At 50.6% G+C, this 24771-nt stretch overlaps 1 protein-coding gene across 3 annotated transcripts; it reads right to left on the bottom strand.

The window, feature by feature from the left end:
* Positions 1-143: 143 nt before the first annotated feature.
* On the bottom strand, positions 144-24279 carry LOC131885932 (uncharacterized). Of its 3 annotated transcripts, XM_059234138.1 has the most exons (16): positions 23203-23459; positions 18579-22874; positions 18367-18504; positions 16889-16990; positions 16487-16632; positions 16130-16348; positions 15667-15906; positions 15162-15561; positions 11974-15098; positions 11198-11677; positions 9450-9557; positions 9211-9348; positions 7157-9124; positions 6812-6967; positions 5363-5516; positions 144-5283 (listed from the first exon to the last, which is right to left on the bottom strand). In XM_059234138.1, exons 2-16 carry the CDS (start codon positions 22671-22673, stop codon positions 844-846), a joined length of 15909 nt encoding a protein of 5302 aa, XP_059090121.1. In that variant the 5' UTR covers positions 22674-22874; positions 23203-23459; the 3' UTR covers positions 144-843. The 3 variants fall into 3 exon arrangements, with proteins under 3 accessions (XP_059090121.1, XP_059090122.1, XP_059090123.1); XM_059234139.1 differs by lacking the exons at positions 16889-16990; positions 23203-23459 and adding an exon at positions 24148-24279; XM_059234140.1 differs by lacking the exons at positions 16130-16348; positions 23203-23459 and adding an exon at positions 24148-24279.
* Positions 24280-24771: the final 492 nt, after the last annotated feature.

The following is a 24771-nucleotide window of genomic DNA, read 5'->3' on the forward strand; positions in this document are numbered from 1 at the left end:
CAGCAGCAGCAGCAGCAGCAACAACAATGGTAGCAATGTGGTTCTGGGATGTTTTCTAAGGAGTGGTGGTTGTGTTTTGGTTGGTGTTGGTTGTTGGTAGCAATAGCAATAATAATAATATTAATAATAATGATAATATCTGATCCGGGATCAAACAAGTGTATCATGATTCATGAACGATTATGAAGATGGAAGCATAATGTGATAACAATTGATTGGTACATCTATATACAGGGGTTGTTTGTTTGTTGCTCCGGCCAAGCACTCGGCAGCGTGATTGTTCTGAGATTTTGGGAGTTCCTCTTAAGTGGGTACGCGAGCCTTCTTGGTTTTAGTTGAGGGGACGAGCGAGCCTTGCCTGGTTTCAAGATCTTCCTTTTCAGACATGTTTGCGTTCCATTCTTCGAAATTATGGTTGATTGGGTTGTGAGGTGTGTCCGTGTGTGTCCGTTTTTGGGTGGGGACAGGGAAGGGGTGAAAGAAGGGAGGGCGAACATCCCCAGCAAAAGTTGTTCGCCTCCGATCCGTAGGGGTGGCACACCCACACCCGAATTCTGTTGGTTGGTTGGTTGGTTTGTTGATCAATCAATTAAATCACTGAAAGCGTCATCATCATTACTTATCTTTATCAATACAGTCTAAGCAGCCTTTCCAGTTGGTGAGTGCGTGGCAAAAAAAAAAAGCTCAAGCATGTCAATTACTACGACGATGACCGACAACAACGTGTGTCTGTCCTTCATGCTTGTTGAACGTCTAGGTTCAAAGATCCTGGCAATATCACAGCAGTTTTTTTCTTTCTTTCATTTGTGTAGGAAGCGAGTCTCTGTCTCACGGTTGGTTGGTTTACTTGTTGTTGGTGTCACCATTGGCAGAATTCGCCGTGTCACTAGCATTATCAGTCGGATCACAGGGGTCTTCTTCCGAAGGATCAGCCGTCGAAGACGCTTTGGACGACGACAGATTCACTCCTCCCCCAGATTTCTCGTCGGGTTCGGAAGCTTGTTCTTTCATCAAACGCTCACGCTTCTTTTCCCGCAGCAGGACACGCTCTTCACTTGTTAGGCCTTTCCGGGCCTCGTCGTCAAGTTCACTCATGTCACGCTTGGTCGGAGGAGCCTCATCACTGACGTGACTTTCGGCCTTTTCTGAGAGGGTCTCATCCGAGGGAGGAGTGGTCTTTTTCTCGGCCAAGGCAGCCGCGACAGTTCCGGGTTTGGGTTTGTTCGAGCTTTTAGAAGATGATCCGACGCCATTCGAGAGATTCGAAGGAGAGCCACCTAAGCCGTAGAGTGCAGCCAGACTTGGGTCCATGGAGGCCAGGGATTTGGCATCAAGGCCAGCTAGAAGCTTGGGATCAAAGCCCAGCAATTTGGGATCTAGGCCGGCTAAGGCTTTGAGGTCCATTCCGGCAAAGGCTTTGGGATCCAGACCGGTCAAAAACTTGGGATCGAGTCCCCCGAAGAAAGATGCACCGGATGTTGAAGGTTGTTGACTCTTGGACGAATTACCGCTGGTACTCGGGGTCTTGGGGGAGTCCAAAGCGGCGAATAGTTTGGGATCGAGGCCGAGAGCCTTCGGGTCCATGCCGGCAAGAAGCTTGGGATCAAGCTTGCCTAATTGCTTGGGGTCGAGGCCGAACATTTTCGGATCAAAACCTTGAAGTGCCTTGGGATCAAAGCCCAAGAGTTTGGGATCGAGACCGGCAAACATCTTGGGATCGATGCCAGCAAACATTTTGGGGTCGATGCCGCCAAACATTTTGGGATCAAGACCAGCAAACATCTTGGGATCAAGACCGGCAAACATCTTGGGATCTAAGCCTAATAGTTTCGGGTCTAATCCAGCCATGAGCTTGGGATCGAGTCCATACATGGCAGCCATTTTGGGGTCGATACCCATTCCAGAGAGAACTTTAGGATCGATTCCAGGGAACATCTTTGGATCCAAAGTGGTTGAGGTAGTCTTGGTCTGCGCCCCCTTCGATGACGAAGATGAGAGGGAGGTAGCCTTTAAGGCAGCGGATGAAGATTGGCCTGACGTGGATGAGGAGGAGGAGGAGGAGGTGGTCGATTTGCTGTGTTCCAACAAGGAAGCCACGATCTTGGGATCCAGGCCCAAACTCTGAAGAGATTTGGAGTCTAATCCTTGCAGCATCTTGGGATCAAGGCCCAACAGTCGAGGGTCGAGGCCGCCCGAGGAGGAAGTGGGGGCCCATGAAGATGAGGTTGGCGCCCAAGATGACGAGGTCTTACTGGATGAACTGTAGGACATGTCGGGCATGCCAAACATCTTAGGATCTAAGCCCAACAGTTTTGGATCCATACCACCAAAAAGTAACTTCGGATCCATGCCCAAAAGCTTGGGATCAAGGCCGGCCATCATTCGTGGGTCTAACCCTTGCAGCATCTTGGGATCGATTCCCGCCGCTTGCAGACTCTTGGCGTCCAAACCCATGAGACTCTTAGGATCGAGGCCCATCATGCGGGGATCCATACCCAACATCTTGGGGTCTAATTGAAGGGTCTTGGGGTCGATTCCGGCAGCTTGCAACAACTTGGGGTCCATACCCGCCAGCAGTTTGGGATCAAAGCCTAATGAAGAAGGAGTGTATGCTAAGGCCGAACTACTGGAATGAGGCCTCGAATTGGTCCCCGATATTGGAGGAGCTGATGATCTTGGGGATCGTCTCTCGTCACTCTTGGAACTGGCCCGACTAGGCGGACGTGGAGATGGCGAGCCTCTGGAAACACGAGGTGAAGGTGCAGATCTAGAATCCTTTCCTGAGGGTCCGGGTGAACTCTTGCCTTTGCCCGACGTCACGGTAGTAAGAGAATCGAGGCCAGACATGCCCATCATTGATGTCATAGCGGCCATGGAGGCTGGGATTCCGCCATACCCATAAAGGGCGGCCAACTGGTTCGTTGGATCAATGGCGGCCATGGCTGCCATCAGACTAGAGTTGGGGTTCTTGGGGTCCAATCCAAGCGCAGCTAAGGTCATGGGATCAATCTTCAAGTTCTTAGGATCTAACCCAAGGGAGGCCAGCATTGACGGATCGAGTTTCTTGGGATCCATGTTCAAAACCTGGGCCATGGCTTCCAGATTCTTCTGGGCTGCATTGCTACTAGATTTGCTGTAGGGTGGCTCTTTGGGAGAAGGGCTGGGTGAAGAGGATTTCTTGTTGTCCATCATTCCCATAGCCTGAATGGTCTTGTTGTCGAGGCCCATTGCCTGGAGGGCCTTGGCGTCTAGCCCCATGGCTTGGAGAGTTTTGGCATCCATTCCCATAGACTGGAGCATCTTGGGATCAAGGGGTGGCATGGACATCATCTTCGGGTCAATACCCATGCTTTGAAGGGTTTTCGGATCCATTCCCATGGCTTGAAGGGCCTTAGGATCCATACCCAATGATTTCAAGTCCATACCTTGAAGAAGTTTCGGGTCAATACCCATGGCTTGCAGAGCTTTGGAATCCAATCCCATGGCCTGAAGGACTTTCGGGTCCATACCCATTGCTTGCAGAGCCTTTTGATCCATGCCCATTGCTTGGAGGGTCTTCTGATCCATGCCCATCGCCTGAAGAGTCTTCTGATCCATGCCCATTGCTTGGAGAGTCTTCGGGTCCATTCCCATTGCTTGAAGTGCCTTCTGATCCAGACCCATGGCTTGTAAGGTCTTTTGATCCATCCCCATTGCTTGCAAAGTCTTTTGATCAAGACCCATGGCCTGTAATGCCTTCTGATCCATTCCCATGCCCTGTAAGGTCTTTTGATCCATCCCCATTGCTTGCAACGTTTTTTGATCGATTCCCATGGCCTGGAGAGTTTTGGGATCCATTCCCATGGCTTGGAGAGCCTTGGGATCCATGCCCATGGCCTGTTGGAGGGCCTTGGAGTCAATACCCATGGCCTGGAGAGTCTTGGGGTCCATGCCCATGCTTTGGAGTACCTTCGGATCTAAACCAATTGCTTGTAATGACTTCGCGTCGAGGCCCATGCTCTGTAAGCTCTTGGGATCCAATCCAAGGGATTTAGGATCGATGCCCATAGCCTGAAGACTCTTGGCATCCATTCCCATGGCTTGGAGCATCTTGGGATCTAGGCCCATCGATTGAAGTGACTTGGCATCTAATCCCATGGATTGCAAAGTTTTGGGATCGAGGCCCATGGCTTGGAGCATCTTGGGATCCAGTCCACCACCTTGCATGGCCGACTTGGAATCCATACCCATGGCTTGAAGAGCCTTCTGATCGATTCCCATGGCCTGGAGAGTCTTGGGGTCCATTGCCATCATTTGTAGAGTCTTAGGATCCATACCCATGGCTTGGAGCATCTTGGGATCAAGACCACCGAGTCCAAGATTGGCTAGAGATTTCGAGTCCATTCCACCGGCAGCTGTGAGTGTCTTCGGGTCAATTCCCATGGCTTGGAGAGTCTTCTGGTCCATGCCCAAGGCGGCCAACATCATGGGGTCCAATTTTCCGGGGTTCTTCGGGTCACCTAAACCGAGGAGGGTGGCTGTCATTGGGTCGAGTTTCTTTGGATCCAATCCATAGAGAGCGGCTAGAGACATGGGATTCTTGGGGTCAAGCGACGAGAGTGAGGACAACGGGTTCTTCGGATCAAGTCCCAAACCGGCCATTGTGTTGATACCTGAAGGTCCAATTCCGGCGGAGGACGGTCGTGACGACTTGCCACTGGGTTCGCCGTCTAAAGGTGGCCTCCCGGGGCCCTTGCGTTTTTGAGCCGGCTCGGGTTGTTTGCTCTTGACCAATTCAGCCCATTTGGGATCCACCTCGAACATGGGGTTCTCGATAAGCCATTGCGCCAGGTATTTGAGCTTGGGTCCTTGCGTTCCGGAGAGTTTCTTGCCGGTGAAGCGGTTGAATACGGTGACATGCTCATCTCCAGACAGGTTGCTCATCCATTCCATGGGATTGGACGTCGAGGATCTGGGCGATTTGCCTAATGCTGAAGTGGTGGTGGTTGACGAGGATGGAGTGGTAGGACGATCCGGGACTACACCCATTTGGTCGGCCAGCCATTTCTGAACCTTGGCATCAGCCGGACCGAGCATTTCTTGGAGTTTGCTCAAGTCGGACACCTTATCGTTGTCTTTCTTGGCCGACGTGGCTGGACCCGCTGGACCGGCTGGACCGGTTGGACCCGCCGAGGCCCCTTCTTCCTTCTCCAAGGCCAGACCTTTGGCGGCTCCAAGGCCAAACATGATGTCATCCAGGCGTTTCTTCTTCTTAGATTTGTCATCGCCCTTCTCGTCGGCCAGCTAAGGAGCAGAAATGCAAGTCCCAACATTAGTCCCCGACGCTCAACTAAAGCCCCCTCGCCCGAGACTGCGGTCTTACCTTTCGTTTCTGCATTCCAAATCGATCCAAGGCCGACTCCAACTTGGAGGGTTTCGCTCCCAATGGGTTCTTTCGCGGCAAATCCGCCAGAGCGTTGTCACTATCCCCATTCACGGGGGTGATTTCCACACCGGCCGGCGTCTTGGGCAGAGGCCTGGAAGAAAAGAAAACCGTTGTACACGTTTGGTCCTGGGTACTCGCTGCTCACATCCAGGAGGAAGGAGGGTGGGGGAGCACAGGTAGGATTGGCGAACAACTTTGTTGTGGAATTCGATTTGAACCAATCAAGGAAGAGCAGGGCAAGACGAACAAGAAGACGAAGCAAGAAGTTGCACACGATCATGGTCGGAACCAATGGGGAACAGATAATGCGTTGAAATGAACACGGAAAGAGAGAGTAGCAGGAAGGCATGGGATAATCGAGCAAGGTAGAGTGCGACATCCATGTGAGTAGTGCTCAGGGCGGGCTCAATGAGCTGAATGATCGATTTCCTAGGTACATGAATGAAGCGCATAAAAACACGAAGAGCCCGGAATCGCCCGCTCTAAGGGAGGAACACTCATCTTGTACCTCCTCTGGAGTGCAAGACTACGACATCAATAAACACTTTCACAGGTGCAGTATTGCTATTTACCCCGCCCCCTCAAAGACCATCAGGGGTGTGGCGGACAAATCAAGGGCCTGCTCATTGGCCACCTGGTCCATTTTCGAAGGCGAGAGAGGCTCGCAAGAAGCCAAAAGAGGAGAGATGTTCACTCCTCGGAGCGAGGAGCAAGGCTGATTGGACGGTTGGGTGAGGTCGAAGGGCAAAGGCCCAAGCGGCGGAGAGAGGGAGCGGGTTAAAAGGAACTGTGCGAGGTCAAGGGGGCGGTGGTACCTAATCAGACGAGAGAGAGAGAGAGTGAGAGAGCGAGAGAGCGAGAGAGCGAGACGGAAAGGAAAACACGAAGGAATCAAAGGCAGAGATTGACCAACGGCTGGTTTGTAAGGAATGAAATGAAGTCGAGAACATTTTCCCATCGTTAGCATGTCATTATTGATTGTCCGAAAAGCCATTAGGAGCACTGAGAATCAAACGTACATGTAAACGGCTGTTTTCAATCTGAGTCAGAGCCTCATGTTTGCTCAACATATTCGTCCCTTCAAGTTCAACCCTCATGGCAAATAACCCGCCATGGCAATCATCACCACATTTTAGTATTTCTGACTAGGATAGCAAGTCTGATGGAGAGCTGTTGCATTATTACAATTGTGTTCACTTGGTTTTCAAGCCCCACTGAACCAATTTCAAAGCAAAGAGCGAGAATAGTGGACGGATCTAACTAGAATAGTCAAACAAGCACTACTGGATTGCTCTCAAAAGATTGGAAAAAAACAGCCCAAAACAAAGGAAAGGGAAAGGGTAGGCAAAGCAGGTAGGTAGTTGTGATGCGGATGAAGTGACTTACAACGAGGATTGTTGCTGTGGCTGCGGTGGTTGTTGCTGTTGTTGTTGCTGAGGCTGCTGATGGGGCTGGGACTGAGGTCTCGGGCGATTTTTGTCATTATCTGTGTACACGGACTTGATGTATCTGTCCCAGAGGTCTTTCTCGGCCACAGACCCACTAGTAGCATGACCATGAAAAGAACAAATGGAACTTGCAAGCTACACACAACCAAGACCAACCAACCCTCCTAACTCTAAACCAATTGTTCACTGCCCTCGCTTCTCGAAAAAACAAGTGCTCAATCCCAAATCAAGTCGACCAATTGTGAGCACCTAGGCCAATTTCAAAATTTCAAAGAGAGCTTACCGTGGGTCATCTTCACTGGACAATAACGGCTGTTGAAGCAGTGCCCGGATCTTGGACTTATCATCCGAGAAATCCAAAGGCTTCCGTCCACGAGATCGCTTCCGACCAGTGGCTCCTTGCGTGAGAACATTGGGTGCTGCCTGCTGAGGTTCTTCAGTGGACAGCTCGGATACCTCGGACATGGGTGTGGGCGTGTCTCGAGGTGCGGCCGTCACCTCGGGGGTAATTGGCACAACCTCTTCGACGGGCAAGTGCTCGCCTAGGGCGTAATCATCGGGCACGGGCCATTTTCCAGTCAGGACGCATTCCATAACGTGGCTCAATCTAACCTCCAGGATCTTGTCTTTCGGCCATTTGATAGTGGCGGCGTAAGTTTGGGCCATGAGTTCGTTCATCATGTCCATGTCGTAAAGGAGTCCGCTCTTGGCCATTTGCTCCATTTGCTGGATGTTGATTTGGGGTGGAGCAATGCACACGGAGTAGGTGCGTTTCTTGGGCGTAGAGGTAGTGGGTGTGGTCGAGGCTGCAGCCGTCGCAGAACTGGATTCACTTGTCTCTTTCTCCTCTTTGACGGAGTCAGCTTTTTTGGATTTGTCATCCCCAGGCTCGGATTCAACCTCGCCGTTTTTCGAAGTCTCGCCTACGTCTTTGGGCGTTTTTCGACCTTTGTCTTCACCTCTCTCATCTTCGTCACTCTCATTGGGATGATCGTTGTCGTCATTGGTCTCACCATTCTCCTTGTCTTTGCTCTTGGATCGTTCACTACTTCGTCTGGCCTTTTCGTTGGCTTTGGCTTGTTGCTCCAGGGCAATTTTCGTGGAGCGTGTGGCATCCTTGGTGGATTTCCGTCGAGATCGCGTTTCTTGGAATTCTTCCGCAATTCGGAGTAGTTCTTCGTCCTCTTCAGATTTCTTCTTCTTGGACTTCTTTTCGGATTTCTTTTTGGAATCCTCATCAGTTTCTCCTCCTTTCTTTTCGTCTTCCTCGGTTTCCTTTTCATCTTTCTCCATGTCTTCCTCGTCTTCTTCCTTGACCTCCTTGGATTCTTGGGACTCCTCTTCCTCCTTCTTGTCCTTTTCCGAGGCGGGGGTTTCCTTAGCGCTCCAGGATTTCTTTCTCTTCAAGAACTCTTCCATGGCCGCAGAATCGAGGAGAGACTCACCGCAGAGGTGCCGCTTCAGGATATCATTGAAGCAGAGATCCGGATCGTTGAGCACGTAGTACTCCATTTTGTTCAGACCATGACGAGCGGCTCCTAGCAAGAGATCTCGATCATGTTTGCCCGGGATCCACCACTCAGGCAGATCTTGGGCCGTATCACAGAGCTTCACGTTGGTGTCTAAATCGGAATGGTTGACGACCTCGTTCCGCAATTGGTTCAACAAGTCAACCCGCTCAAGCACTTGGGTGGCCTTCTCTTTTCCAATGGGTTCCACTCCCGCCTGGAGGACTTGCTCGGTGTCGGAGAGAGGTTGATCATTGACTCGTTTGCACATGGCTAAGAAGGCCACGCAATACTCCGTAAGCGTTTCATCGAATTTCTTGTCCAATCTGGCCAATTGCTTGAAGCGATCCCAAGTATAGCGTCCACCTTCTTTTTGCTTGGAGTACTCCACACCGTAAGCCATGATGGTTCGGAGGAAGTCACCCTCTTCCTTTTTGGTCCACTTCCTCTGTTCCATGTCAATTTTCTGCTGCTCCCGCTCACGGATGACTTGCTCAATGCGCTCGCGTCTCTCGTTGCGCTTCTCTTTGGCCGCTTGTCTGGCCTCCTCCTTTTTGTATTCGCGTTGGTAGGAGGTGATCAGACGGCGAAGTCGCCCATTGAGCTCGGAGGCAGAGGGGAAGGGCGACAATTGCCCGGGTCCCGTGGACGAGTTCACTGGGGTGGCGGGAGATGGGGTCACTTCATCCTCGGGTTTGACCGAAGAGGCTCGCGACTCATTGGGAGTTCTCGAGCTGTGAAGGCTGGAATCAGAGAAATAATACGTTCAGACCTCCTTTGGACGCTCCAAAACATTCCAAAACATGTCAAGAGAGATGGTTCGACATACCTATCATCATCGTCATCCAGTTTCGAATTCTCGTCATGGTCCGGACTATCCTTCATTTCATCTTGAATATCCGTGGAGTCAGGTGGACCGCAGCGGGCCAAGAAACACAAATCTGGGTCCATCCGCATCATATTATATCTATAACAACGTAGAGCAATATGGCTAAAGTAAAGCTCTACTACTACGAAATGGTTCTCGTCTTTTTCTTTCCCAACGACAAAGTTAAACGCTCGACTTACCTTTCATACCCATGGCGATAAGTGCCCACCATGAGGGACTTGTCGGCATCCGAGTCCCACCATGAAGTTAAGGGCTGATCGCACAGCGGAACCGGGATTTTAATATCACTAAAACACAAACAAACTCTCGGAATTAAACCCAGCACTCTCCAATGCCCCGCAGTCTTCTAAGAGCAGACTTTGTTGTGGCTTGCAACAGCACTTATGAGGAGGAGTCATTCGATCAATGAAACTTGTATGCAAGAAGATGTCGTCGTTGTCGTCGTCGTTGTTCCGAGCGAGCCTTTTGGAACAAAAAGCGAGAAAGAAAGAACGAGAAAAGGAGAGAAGAGGAGAGGAGAAGAGAGGGAAGAAGCGAGACTCGGAAAAGAGGGAGGGTTGTGCCACCACTTGGAACATTGATCGCTATTTTGAAGTAACAAGAAAGAGACCAGAGCCAGAACAGGGAACGAACGAACAACTAACAAAAGGAACATTGCCAACAGCTTGGCCAAGAACTCGCCTTCGACGGGGATCAATGGGGGAACGAGCAACCAAGAAAGAGTAAGAAAGAAGACGGGAGAGAGAGAGAAAGAGAGAGAGGAAGGAGGAGACGAGGGGCGACATTGCATTAAGTAGTGTCGGTAATGGTAGTATGCCATATATCGGGAGCTTTTGAGTGCCAAAGAGAACGACTCGAGTTTAGAAGAAGAGGGAAGAAAGCCAACCAACTTATGAGGCTAGATTTTAGAGATAAGCTGCCGCTGTTACCACGACTGGTCCGGCTTTTATTTCGCCTTATTCTCATCTGAGGAGAGAGGGTTCCTTCCTCCTTCCCTCCGAAGTTCNTATGAGGCTAGATTTTAGAGATAAGCTGCCGCTGTTACCACGACTGGTCCGGCTGCTATTTCGCCTATTCTCATCTGAGGAGAGAGGGTTCCTTCCTCCTTCCCTCCGAAGTTCAATGCTCCTCTTCTATTTTTTCGTGTGTACACAATATTGGAACTGGGAACGAAGCGCACGCCCTCATCCGCTCTAAACATCATTATCCACATTACGTTTTGAAACGATTTCGAAGACTAGGTAGGAGGTCAAAGGTAAGTCTAAGTTGACTCAGAGAATCATTCAAACACTTAACAAATGAATGTCAACCGGCATTCGTTTGGCACTCAAATTGCAAAGAAAACGTTTAGGATAGGATAAGAAGAGATCGAATGGAATGGACGAAATCGTCCCCGTTTCAATTCATTTGTCAGCCATGCCAGAAATGCCCCTTGCGGTTCTGGCTTTGAAACGGAAATGGAGCCGATCATATCTTTAGACTCTCTCGGCTCTCCCCTTTTCTTCCAAGAAAGGACTCGCAAGTGAAGAGGACCGAGCGAGTCTCTATGGATTTAGGTGGGTAGTTGGGTAACAACATGGAAAGAAAGGGCATTCCAATTGGCTCCCTCAAGAAATGTCTCTTGAAATGCGAACCAAGCCAAAAGGACCGAACGGTCGACAACGACGACTTTCATCGATTTTTTTGCCTCCCACCAAAAAGGAGGAGGAGGAGGAGGAAGAAGAAAGGAAAGAAAGAAGGACGCTATTCTCTCCTGTGAAGATGCCAACAAACACCAACAACCGAATATGTGCCTCCTCCCGTTCTCCCTTCAAGCTTTCTATTTGAATTGTGGATTAAACTGGAACTGAGAGCAGTATCCATATCCTTAGACGCCAAAAGGGACGAGATATGCAAATGACGTCATGGTAATTGAATCTCCTCTTACCTGATGTGAACTCCAGGGACTTTGATCTTTGAGACGTGATTGCCCAAGATTTCGTTGTCGAGGTAGTACAGTAAACGAGTTCGTAGCAGAAGCTTGTTGTGATGTCGATCGAGATGCTTGCGATATCCCTTGTCCAGATTCATCTCGAGATCGTACTTCTCGTCACTGACCCAGACAGCCGTTTCCATGTTGGCATCAACCGCATCTTTGCCCTCTTTCTTGGCGGGTTTTCTCGGTCCACCTCCTCGTCGACCACGTGGAACCGGTCCAGAGAGACCAGAGTGGCTTTTCGAGATCTTCTCCTGACCACCGAACTCCTCGGGGATGATCAGATCCCAGATGAAGGACTTGATGTTCTCGTCACCTTTGTACACGTTTAAGCAGTACAAGAGCACACATCGACAACAGTCTTCAACAATCTTGGCCGTGAAACCTTTGCGGAGGCGAGCATAGTTGGCAATTGCGTCCCATCGTCCCCATCTAAAGGAAAGGGAAAGTGAACCTTGAGAATGGTTTGCTTGCGCCAATTGGCAGACTCTCGATGCCTGGAAGACATTGATCAGTTGGTGCTTTGAACGCATTTAGAACCCCAAATCGTGCTCTATCAGTATTAGCATGGCAATTCATCATTTGGAAAAAAAAGGATTCCTTATAACCTCGTTATAGTGGGCTTGAACCCGGCGCGGTTAGAGGGACGTGCTCATTTGTTTTCTTCGACAAGATACCTTGGTACCTTTCAAATTCGGCACAAAAGCACATTTAATCCATTATCTTACCCGAAAGCCAACATGCCCTTCTCCACACGGAACAGGACGCTCTTGCTCCAATGTCCGTACTCGACATCTCGATCGTCTTCCATGTATTCATCGTCAGAATCACGTCGTCTTCGATTGGAGCGGAGTTTCTTCTGAGATTTGCTTCGACCCCGTCGTAATCCATCGTCATCACCCCCACTGTCTTCCGAGGTGTCCAATTCGGACACCTCTCTGGGATCAAGACTTTCATTGCCACCGAAGCGTTGGATCTTCTTACGAGATCGGGGTTCGGACACCATGAGTGCGGTGGCCTCGTCCATCTCTTCGATTTCAGCCTTCTTGGCCCATTTAGCCCAAAAATCAGGGTCGTCCAGAGCAATGTCAGCCGTGTCATTGGAGGCGAAAGAGGCCTTGGAGAAGCTTCCACCGGCTTTCTCAGATTCCACGGTCACTGTTTGCGTTCGGCGTTGGAGAATCTGATCGATGTCTTCCTCGCAAAACTTGTCACCCGCGTTGTCGTCATCCATGAGAGCTCCGTAGGCGCCCTTCTTGAGTAGATCCTCGATGTCTTTTTTGGACATCTGACCGGATTTTTCGCTCACTGTGCCGGCTTTGCCCGTCATATTGGTGTTCATGCTCTGAAGCACGGCCTTGTCTAGACCAAGCTTGAGCGAGGCTCGGTCAAACATTTCTCGTTCGTAAGTGTTGCGCGTGATCAACCGGTAGATCTTGACACTCTTGGCCTGACCGATGCGATGACACCGAGCCTGGGCCTGGAGATCGTTCTGCGGGTTCCAATCACTGTCGTAAATGATACAGGTGTCTGCTGCGACTAGATTGATGCCCAAACCACCGGCTTTGGTGCACAGTAAGAACACAAATCGGTCCGAGTCGGGTCGACAATATCGATCGATGGCGGCTTGACGCATGTTGCCTCGAATGGATCCGTCAATGCGTTCGTACGGGTATTGTTTCTTGACGAGGTAATCTTCGAGGATGTCCAGCATCTTGACCATTTGACTGAAGATGAGCACACGGTGACCATTGCTCTTCAACTTGGGCAATAGCTTGTCTAGGAGCACCATTTTACCCGAGGAGTTGATTAACGAGTTAAAATAGATACCATCTTCGTCGCGGAAGTCGTTCTTTCGGCTTAAGTAGTCGGACTGGATCTGTTCCTCGGCGCCGTTGAGGAGGTACGGATGGATGCAACATTTCCGGAGCTCCATCATGGTGTTCATGAGATTTGGGACATTGGCGTTGCTCGTGCCTTTGGAGAGGAAACTGAAATTCTTCTCCAGGATACCTCGATAATACTTCTTCTGGATGTTGGTCAGTTCCACCTCGACAATGGTCTCTTCTTTGGGTTTCAGACTTTTTTCTACGTCCTCTTTCATTCTTCGCAGCATCAGAGGCTTGAGAATCGCTTGCAGTTTGGTCACCTGGTCCTCGTTTTGCATATCACCAAAGTCCTTGACGAAGGCCTCTTGAGAGCTGAATTGAGTGGGCTCCAAGAAACTGAGAAGGGAGAACAGCTCGTTGATGTTGTTTTGCAAGGGTGTTCCGGAGAGCAGCAATCGGCTCTCCATTTCGAGGAGATTCAGACCATCCAAGAGCTTGCACTTTTGATTCTTGAGTCGATGAGCTTCGTCGATGACACAGGCACGCCATTGGATCTCTCGTAGCTCGAGGATGTCCGTGATGACGCACTCGTACGTGGTGATGAGCACGTGAAATTTGTACACATTCTTCAGCCGCTCACCGTTACTGTCCTTGTAGTACATCTCGTACTCGGCCAACATGTTTCGGCTGGTTTGCGATCCGTGGTAGACGATCACGTTCATCTCGGACCAGAGCTCGAATTCTCGTTGCCAATTCGGAATGGTCGAGAGGGGAGCAATCACGAGGAACGGACCACTGATTCCGTATTGAAAGATGGCATCCAGGAAGGCCAGGGATTGAATGGTTTTGCCCAGACCCATCTCGTCGGCCAGCAGACAATTCCGCCCGTTGAACCACGAAAACATGAGCCAGTTGACACCTTCCAATTGGTATGGACGGAGTTTGTTGCCATTCTTGTAGGCGGGAGATTCGTCCCACTTCTTCCATTCGTGCTTGCGACCACGCCTCTTGGCATAACAATTCTCATTCGGAGGCTCTCGCCATTTGTAGAACTCTTTGATCTTGGCAGGGTCGACATCGCTCTCCAGCTCCCAAGTACAATCTTCGTAGGGTAAAGAGCGCCACTTGACCAGGAAGTGCTTTGTTTTCACACCGGTAACCTCGTCCGTGTGCTCGGACATGTCAAGGACGCGATCAACTTCGATGTAGTCGGGATTGAAAGCCTCGTCATCACAGAACTCGAGAACATTGCCGCCTTTCTCGCGCTTTTGTTGGTAGCGTCGGATTTTGGCAGCGATGCGTTTGTCCCCGCGATACAATTCCTCTTCAGTGAGCCACTGACAATGTAGGTAGGAAAAGTTCTTGAACTTGACTAGATACTCTTCCACATCGATCATTCGGGCAGGCTTCTTCTTTGGGGTGGTCTGCTCTTCTTTGACGTCAGATTTCTCGGTGGATGTCGTGATTTCGACGGAGTCGGTTTTGGTAGCTTTGGGGGGCGAAGTCTCTTGTTTCGACCCTTCCTTTGAAGTGTCTTCCGATACTTCCCCTTTCGACTCTTTGAGTGTGGTTTGATTTGATTCTTCTTGACACTCTTCTTTGAGTTCCACCTTGGCTTCTCCTCCTTCTTCCACTGGGTTTTCTTTCGTCGGCTCTTCTTGTTGTTGAGGGTGGTCGTCACCGTTCTTTTCACTGACCTTCTCTTCAGACTTATTTTCATCCACCTCCATCTTCTCTTCGACTGCATTCGAGGCCTCGTGCGATTCAGAGGTTTGAATGGTGTCTTCCTTGGGTTTATCATCTGCTTCAGGTTCAGGCTTCGGCTCACTGCTTGGCTTGACTTCCTCAGTAGTCACTCCTCCCTCGCCTTCTTTCGGGACTTCAGGAGTTTTGGCACTCTCCTGGACGGAACTCTTGGGAGGGGTGGAGCTCTCTTCCTCGTCGTCGCTTTCTTCTAATTCTCGCTTGCCCATTCGCATGGCAAGGATGAACTGAACAATCATGGTGTCTTCCGCCATGGGATCCTGCAAAAAGCAATCTAACCGTTCTCAAAAGCCCTTTCCAGTCACTGGATGCATTGAACTTACAATAAAAGCGTAGTTGGGCCCGGACTTCTCTTCCAAGATTTCCGGGGCACCCGTATTGGAGGCATCGCCCAAATTGGAAGCACCCATGGAGTTCTCGCCGTTCTCGTCGACTTTCGGAGTCGCCGAAACGTCCGCCGAAGTTGCCGTGGTGGCTGCCGAAGCAGTTCCGGCTGTGGATGCCAGTGCCACTTCGGGTGGTAATTGGAAGTTCTCCTCATCTGACAAATGCAAGTCCACGTCGTCCACGTACTTTTTCCGCTTGTTAGTGTGACGACCGGATCGACGGCGATCCAAGGTTGTCTCGTCGTCTTTGGGCGAAGGTGGAGGCGTGGCATCGAGATCCAAGTCACTTCCCGAATCCGAGCGTTTCCTCTTCTTCTTGGTGAATTGGAGGAGGGTTCTAGCATAAACGAGAGAAGACAGATTGAACCACACTCATCCTGACACATGTCAAAGGGTGATGTGAACAATGAATGACCAACGAATTAGAGCGAACGTTACGTACTTGTTGGGTTTGGGTTTCTTGGGAGTGTTCGATTTCACTTTGGGTTTCTTCTCCTTCTTCTCCGCGTATTCTGAAGAGTCATTGTTATAATTAGGATCACCTAGAGACTCATCCGGATTGCTGGCATCGCCGCCTGGGTTGTTCACAGCCTTGGGTTCACGAATGGGCATGGGTTGAATGATTTCATCGCCCTCAAAGTCGAAATCAAATTCGTCTTTCTTTTTCTTCTTGGTGGCAGCCCTAGAACGACAGATATCCACCAATGAGTTCAACCGCAGTATCGAGTGATGGAACATTGAATAGTCAAGCGGAGGACGGATTTCAAATCAATTGGGTTCCATGCAGCATTCGCATTGATTATGAATTGAGGACTATGTATGTACTAGCTGTTTATCACTGTAACTTCTAGGTCAAGCTTCTACGTCTCTATCTCTACGGCCTGTTTGGTTTTTGGATAATTTACCTCTTGGAAGTCTTTTTCCAAGATTCTGTGGCTGTCGAAGAAGTAGACGCGGTGGCTGAGACTGAAGACGAGGACGCAGCACTTGCTAGTGAGCCGGATCCTCCTGCTTCTGTCTCTGAATCTCCTGGTTGTCCTTCCAAGTCAGAGATCTCACCCTCTGCCTCGTCAAGCTTCTTGGCACCTTTTTTCGATTTGGTTTCCTTGGGCTCTTTGGGTTTTCTTTACCAAAACGCAAGGGAAGAAACAAATAGACACAAAATTGGACGCCCGAGTTACAAACCAACCAATCCCCTAAGAACGTTCGGGTGGAACCACCCACAAAATGGGGCACACACTCATCAAGCGCACTGAACTTACCGGGGCTTCTTCTCTCGGGGTGCTTTGGGCTCCTTGGGTGGCTTAGGTGGTTTGGGCTCTTTCGGGGGTTTGGGCTCTTTCACTTTCTTGGCCTTGGCACCTTTTTTCTTACCGCCTTCGGACTCATCATCTCCCATGCCGGGCATCTAAAATCAACCACAAATCAATTAATTACAATGGCACGTGGGTATTTATTATATATATCGAATCTATGAACGAGCGAACGTCTTTCTAGGAAGCCATGCAGGATCAGGGACGATCATTTGAAAGCGTAACAATTCGAAGCGGCAGGGCATGACTATGTATCCTAATAAGCTTGTTGGGAGTGCCTGGGATATTGGTCGGCGGGTGGCATGTCTATTTGAAGCGAGGAAGATCTAGGATTCAGAGCGAACGAAGTACCTTCTCGGGTGGCTCATAGTCAAAGTCATACACATCAGGGACTTTGTTGGCCCCATTAGGAGAAGGGACCATTCCACTTCGATGACCAATGCTTTTACCATCCTACAGACATAATAACAAGGACCGCATATGAAATTGATCGAATGAGATTTCGGTCAGGTCCGTGAACTGTACTCTCTTCGAAAATCATGTCTGATTCGAAATGAATTCATCCCTCTCCCAACATTTTTATTAAATTTCAGGGCATTCTGCTAGCCTCCATTTTAGAGGAACAGCTGGCATATAGGCAAAAGCATCTCTTTCTTTCTCTCTCTTTATTTAAGCCTCCTTCTCCTCTTCTTTTTCCTGCTGTGGCCGAGTCGAATGTGACGCCTGCAGCAGTTGTACCATTAACCAAGTTTGTTTGAGCTCGGATCACCATCAGCCATTTTGGTGGAAACGGAGCGGCGGCCGAGACGGCGGCTACAAGCAAGCACACGAATTCAAGGCAATTTCTTTACTTTCCTTCTCTCATTTCAGGGAAAGATGATCTCAGGAGGAGAACACCATCAAGAAAAGCAAGTAAGCTCCCATCATGGAGAGAACAGATCAAGCTTCTTTCCTCACGTTCTATCAAATCAATTTGATCACGACAAGACCCTGACCTACCTAGACATGTTTGAGATTATGTTTCCTTATATATTATGCAATTGAACTATATGCTCAAACTACTAGTGAGAAGAAAAAAAAGAGTTCCACTCGAATTCATCTAGCAAGGAATAAAAAGAATTAAAAAAAAGTATCAAGAGACTGCCATCCATAGGTCTGTTTGTGGAGCTCGGGGATGAGAGTCGACGTTTGTTGCCTTCAACCAAACCATTTTACTTGCTTGCTTGCTTACTAACCAGACCAGGCAAGAGTCTGTATGTGTCCATCTCTCTTTCTCTCTCTTTCCTATTCATCGCCTTCCTCGACCTCTCTCTTTCTCATATTCCATTTCCATTTCCTAGCCCTCTCCAAGTTCTCTCGTGTCTTTCTCCCTATCTCTCCCTCTTCAACACACACACACACTCACACCCATACACACGAACTCACGCTCAGGCATACAAGTCAAGCTCATTGTGGTATTGCCTGGAATGGAGGGAGCCCTCTAACACTGCCGAGCTTTTCTCCCATCCAATCCGCTTCGCCCCCTTACGCCGCGCATTCGCAGAAGTAACCATTTTTTTCTTTTCCTTGTCGAGAAATCCAACATCCGACGGCGTCCAGACATCACTACAACCATACAACCACCAACAGCCCAAGCAGCTGATCAAGCCATCAATCCCACAGGGAAAGAACGCACTGCGCCGACAACGTTGCCATTTCTGAGGAAGACGACGACGTCGATGTCGACGCCAACAAGCTGTCACAGCTTTCGCCGGGTCGATCGGACTTGAGTAAAATGACATGAGTATTGATGAAAAGGCCCAAGCCTCTCCAACGGTGCCAATGCCTACCTGAGATGGATGCATTCCTGATTCCAGGTGTTGGGGAGGGGGTGGCCCCATCATAGGGCCCTGTGGTCCAGGTCCCCATTGGGCCCCATGCGACAATTGCTGTTGGAGAAAATGCATTCGTCGCTGAATATCGTTGATCTGGAAGGATAGGAAGGCAGAAATGTTGCCATGAATTGACACCTCAAACACTTGAAACACCTCAAATATCATACCTGTTGTTGTATTTGGGGGTTGGTAGGTTGATTATGGAGATGACCGAGTTGTTGATGCAAGTGTTGCATTTCCATTTGCATCTGGTGGTAAGCATGAGGAGGAATCATGCCAGGAGGGCCATGCGGATGACCAGGTCCCATTTGACCAGGATGAGGGCCGTTGGGCCCCATGGGAGGCATCCCTGGCCCCATGCCACTCGTATGGTGGTCCCCTGGGCCCATGGGCATGCCAGGATGGCCGGGATGCGGCGGTGGCATGGGCATTCTTTGGCCGTCAGGTCCCATGGGTCTCATATGCATTGGGCCTGCAGGACCATGAGGATGTCCGGGCATCATGCCTCGAGGACCCATTCCAGGATGAGGTGGCATCATGCCGGGCGGTCCGGGGTAACCTGGAGGCATCCCGTGTCTGATTGGATGTCCATCTGGCCCACTCATTGACATGCCTGGCGGGGCCGAATGAGGAGGCATTCGTGGAGCATTGGACATAGGGGGCATGCCTGGTGCCAGTGAAGATGGAGGCATTCCATGAGAAGCAGGACCGGTCATACCAGAAGACTGAGAATGAGGAGGGTATGGTCCAGCTGAGGGAGTGAGAGAATCACCACCCTCACTACTGTTGTTGGTCTGAGTATCCCCTGGCACCTTCGGAACTGACGGATCCAACTGAGCTGAGGACGGAGCCCCACTACCTTGGGACTCCGGAAGCTCGGGCCCATGGGGCTCAGGCCCACGCGAAGCAGGCGTAGTTCTACCCGCCGATGAGGCCGTACTGTGAGCACTCGCAGTACTACTTGGCCTGGGCAGAGCTTCACTTGGCACCGAAGCTTGCGACGTGACTGGAGGAGGTGATATTGACGATGAGCTTGGAGGGTTCTCGCCACAACTCGAAAGACTGGCTGATACAGGTACTTGGATTGTTGGTGCTGGAGGTTCCGAGTGCTCCTCTTCATTGGAGGGGGGCTTCTCTTCCGAGGAGGATTTGTCTTTCGATGAATCTTCACCATCCTCGCTCGGTTTTTGAGCAGGATCAGCAGGAGTAACAGCACTAGTGAGGATGGGCTCTTTCAGAGACGATCCTTCCTCCGAGGTTGTTGGATCGTCTGCTCCTCCGTCACTATCACTTGCTCCCAATACTGGTGGCGGTGGTGTGGGTTTGATGGCTGTTGACTCCTTCAGTGGGTCAGCACTGACGGCTTGATCCAGGTCTGACAATGGAGGGACTGCCAGGCTCTCCTCACTGTTATTGATGATAATACTACTACTGCTGCTACTGTCAGGTTTGTTGCTGTGGTCATTGGCTGGATTATGAGGATACGGGCTAGTGGTGGAGGTGGGCTCCTCGGGCCTACCTTCTGATCCCTGAGTGGTCGTAGAAGGCTCATTGGTATCCGCATAATCACTTGACTTTCCAACACCCGAAGAAAGTGAATCTAGGAGATCATTCCCTTCAGACTTGTAATCGGCTTCATCAAGCTTTGGCGTCACTACTGAGGTTTCACGGTCACTCTGTTGCTTATCACTAGCACCGTCACTACTGCTTCCACCACCAACACCGAGCAGATCATCTTGACCCGCAGGATGCTTGTCACTCTCCCGCGAGTTGGCTTGAGGATCTTGCTCCATTTTGTTGTTGCCACTATCACTGTCACTCTTAGATGAAGCAGCGTTGTTCAAGGTCTCACTGACACTGGTCACCGTGCCAATCTGACTGTCACTTGCACTCAGGAGACCGGTGGATGAATGCGGTAAATTCCTGTCCCCATGATTTGTTGAATTGATGCCCGTACTGGTGATCGGGTGAGATGGATGGTGAGATTGAGTGGAAGTTATCATTGAAGGGGTTGAAGGCATTGGAGTAGAGGATAACACAGAGCTTTGGCTGCTACTTGAAGAAGCTATCATAGACATGGGAGGCTGGTGCTGCATATGATGTTGATGAGGAGATGGCGACGATAACGATGATGCTGAAGATGACGGGGGTTGGCCATTCATGGGTGTCATGCCCTTCACAGGAGGTTCAGATTGGTTTGAAGGTATAGACGGGGGTATGGAGGAAGGGGAAGAGATTGGTTGCTGTTGTTGTTGCTGGTGCTGCTGCTGGTGATGATGCTGTTGTTGTTGTTGTTGCTGTTGCTGTTGCTGTTGGTGAGGAGGGCCAGGTTGTTGCGGTAGACTTCCTGGATAGGGTTTGTCATTGACCATAGAACTCATACTCCCAAAGTTTGGCTGATTTGGATGCGAGGGCATCATGGGATGTGAATTGGGGGCACCCATGGACGAACCCGGAGGCATGCTAGAATGGCTCATCATTCTTCCAGGCATTCTCATCCGAGGATTAGTGGGCCCAAAATGCGGGTACATACTAGGATGTAGTTGGCTCCCATGGCCCTGCATGTGGGGATCCATCATCATTCGTTGCTGTAAGTGCATGCTTCCATGTGAGCCCATAGGCATGGCACCAGGTGGAAGGCCCTGTGGCATACCGGCTCCCATAGGCACACCTCCCATGTGAGAAGGCATTTGTCCCATTTTAGGATTTGCGCCCGGGGGAAGTGCTCCTTTCGAGTTTTTGCCTTGTTGCTGAGCCTGCTGCTGTTGCTGTTGTTGCCACTGTTGTGGTGAGGCCGGTGTGGGTGGTCCCCGCATTGATGGTGATTGCGGGGCCTTCATTCCAACCGGACTGGGCACTTGCCCCCCTGACATGCTAGAGCCAGGTGAGTCCTTGGGACCCCCAGGCGCTCCGGGCATCACCATCTGTTCTAATTGTTGGAGACTGTTTGGTTGCTTGCCCACGCCTCCAGGTTGACCGGGCTGAGGTCCCACATTTGAATGTCCAGGTGTGGCAGGAGATGAGGATGACGTGGAGGTAGCCGGACTCCGAGGTTTAGGGGACATTCGGGCAGTGGAAGAAACGGGCGATGGAATGGGTGGACCTCCGAGGGATCTACCCTGAGGGTGCGGGTACGGGTACATGGAGTTTTGTGCTTGATTGTGTGGGTGTTGTGGTATGGGTCCCATGCCGACTCCAGTGGGCCCATTGGGCCCATTGCTGGGCTGAAGCGGCAAAGGGGGAGGATGTCTGGACTGGAGATTGGGATTCATCATCCTAGGATTAGGTCCAGAAGAAGCCTTGGGATGAGGTTGTCGAGGAAAATCAGGCACCTGTCCTCCAGGTGGGAATGACTGAGAGTTGGGTACGGGCCCTCCACCACCACCCATGCCAAATTGAGACCCACCATATGCTGAACTGGTTGTGGTGGTGGACTGTTGGGATGTGGGCGTTGGGTTCCCCTGAGACACCCCCGGGTAGCCAGGGCCCATAGGCGAGCTATTGGGATACATTTGTTGCTGAGAGCTGGGTGGATTCATTTGACCCGGGTAGCCGTGAGACATGCCCGAACCTTGAGATTGAGCCGAACTTCCCCGCGGGTAGGGCATTCTATGACCGGGATCGTTTGGGTATACTGGATGGCGATAGTTGGGATTGGCCATGGGATTACTCGGAAATCGATTGGCCATGTGTCCGGGTGGGTAGCCCTGACTCCAGTTCATGTTTTGAGGCATCTGACGACTGTTGAACATTTGCTGCTGGCTAGGGCCTCCTGAGCTCGAATTGGGATAGTGAGGAAACTGGCCACTACTCATCATGGACGACGAGGCCCCTTGCCCCATCATGTTTGGCGCACTACTGTAAGGCACGGAGGCCATCCGTTGAGCGGCGGCTGCCATGCTCATACGTGGATCCGCGCCCGGATATCCTGGATGAGAGCCCGGATAGCCGGGATAACCCTGAGGTCCTCCGGGACCAGCGCCGGGAGGCACGCCTCCCCGATATTGGCCGTAATCGTAGGAGGGCATTTTCTGCGGCCCACCTACACCGTACCCACCGGGCTGACCGTAGCCTCCGCTCATCATTTGAGAGCCAGGTCCCGCCCCACTGGAATGGTCGGGCATCCCTCCCCCACTGCCCCCCGACTGAGATTGAGGGCCCATGGAGTTGTCGTTCTGACCCCCACCAAAGCCGGATCCCAAATCACCCAGGCCTTCGAGACCCGAGAATTCTTCACTGAAGATATCCGTGAAGTTTTCCATGCTGCTGCAGTCGCTATGGACACGACGATGACGACGACGATCCTATCACGTGTTATAATGCGATAAAGGACGATGAGAAGGACGACAACCACGAGTAGGACCCAATCGCGAGTGTCAAATGGATTGAAGGCTCAGGTCTGATGCAGACCCTCTTCATTCTTGGTGCGGTCCCCCAAGTACTTGGGAGCGATCAACGAGAGCCTGGAACGAAAAGCAAAACATTCACTCAGTTATTAGGGCTTCGGGTTCGGAATGATCCTTGACTAGCTTTTGATCATATTGTCATCAAGATATGACACGACTTAGTCCATGACGGGAGGACGGATCCACCTGGAACCATGATATTGTTTGAAGTGCTTCGCGAACAACATCAAGGGGAAAAGCCATACGCTTATGATTGGAAACAAGTCACACAAGCGTCGGCAATTACCCTCGACGTCATCCTCAAGAGTTCAGTCCACATCGATGTTCGGATAACCAATATCTCGACAAACACATATATACATCAAAGCCTCGACCTTTCACCTACCACTGCTTAAAGCCCTCTGTGGTCCCAGGAACACGTTCAACCGTCCACCTGGTCCGGAACGGGCATCAGAATTTGACTTGCATTCCCGTCTCTCTTGAGAGTTTTTTCCTTCTCTGCCTCTCGCCACTCGTACCCAGCAGAAAGACCCAATCGGCCAGCTAAGCCTGGCTGTCTATCTCTCTACGTATGTGTGTGCGTCGACACCTACCAACGAACGATCAACCATCCAAAAGCAGGCTATCGCATACATGGACCGACCAACAACTATCGCGAGGTGGTCTGTCTGGCTTCCCATTTCTCAACTGGCCTGACCGACTTGATTCCAGAGCAGCAGCCCTGTTCACTCGTATGTAGAACTGGCTTGAACGGGGAACGCAAGACCGGACCATCGAGCGGGCGAGCCACCAAGCTTCCTTCCTCCTTTCAAGTGGCACATCTTGGACGAGTCCAATGGCGTTTGGATCTTACAAAAGAGCTCTGAGCCAGAAATGGGGGAGGAAGGTGCATGAACAGCTGTCGCTCAGCGCAGCCACTATCATCGCCTTCACCACCGGCTAATCCCGAGGCCCAAAAATATGGGGTGGGAAATGCCAGTGCGAGTTCGGAATTGCAAGCCAAACTTTGGATAGGACGAGACAAAAGCCAGGAGGATTGAGTGGAAATTGAGAAATGAAGTTGGATTTTCAGGTTGCTTCCAAGATTCAACCAACAGCTTAGCGGCAACAGTAGTCGGCAGTGTTCATAGGCTGAGCGGGCAGTCGGGATGTAGGCTGCTAGCCACTCTGCCTGCCCCGGCCGAGATTCGTAGTACTGACTGAGACAAATAACAGGGAGAAGAGGGAAATCTTGACGAGCCTTTTTCAACCGATTGGGGGATGATTTTCCGGGCACAAATTCACGTCTGACATGGATCACTTCGTTATGTAGCGATGGATTGAAGCTCACCTTTCATGATTAGAGGTTCTTTTTCTGATGTTTGGAGCAATGGCAAGACGCTCTTTCCTTTTCTTTGCTCTCTTTCTCTCGTCTCTCCTCTTTCGCCTGGTCTTCTTCTGATCGCTCTCTCAATGCAAACAGCGTGACCAGAATCCCAGAACAACACGGAAATGTTCGATTTTTCGCCCCATATTCGGAATATAAAATATGCATAATACCCATGCAATCAATTAGCAAAGCCCTTCTTCTTTTGCCTTTCCTTTAGTTGTTCGGGAATCTCAAAACAAACACCCTCAAAGCCAATCTGAAAATGGGGTTGGTTTTGGTCACCCGCCTTCATTTCTCTCTCTTCTCTTCGGTCTCGCTCTCGCTCTCGTTAGTTACAAACATGGTCGGCCGGTGGGATTTGCTGGTAGAAATGCGGACGCCAACAGGCCGGAAAGGCGGTGCTGGCCCCTTGGATCGTGATAAAAATCGGCATTTTGTCCATTTTTCCTCGAGTCGAGACCAGCCTAGATAAGCCAAGTCAGCCTAAGGTTTAACGACACCTCACCGATTGGTCGTCGTCGGAGTCCGGAATTTTGGGTGAGATTCCCACCAATGGCGGCCCAACCATTATGATCAAGTGTGACC

This window comes from Tigriopus californicus, chromosome 8 (genome assembly GCF_007210705.1).
Source record: "Tigriopus californicus strain San Diego chromosome 8, Tcal_SD_v2.1, whole genome shotgun sequence".
In the NCBI taxonomy this organism is placed as follows: domain Eukaryota; kingdom Metazoa; phylum Arthropoda; class Copepoda; order Harpacticoida; family Harpacticidae; genus Tigriopus; species Tigriopus californicus.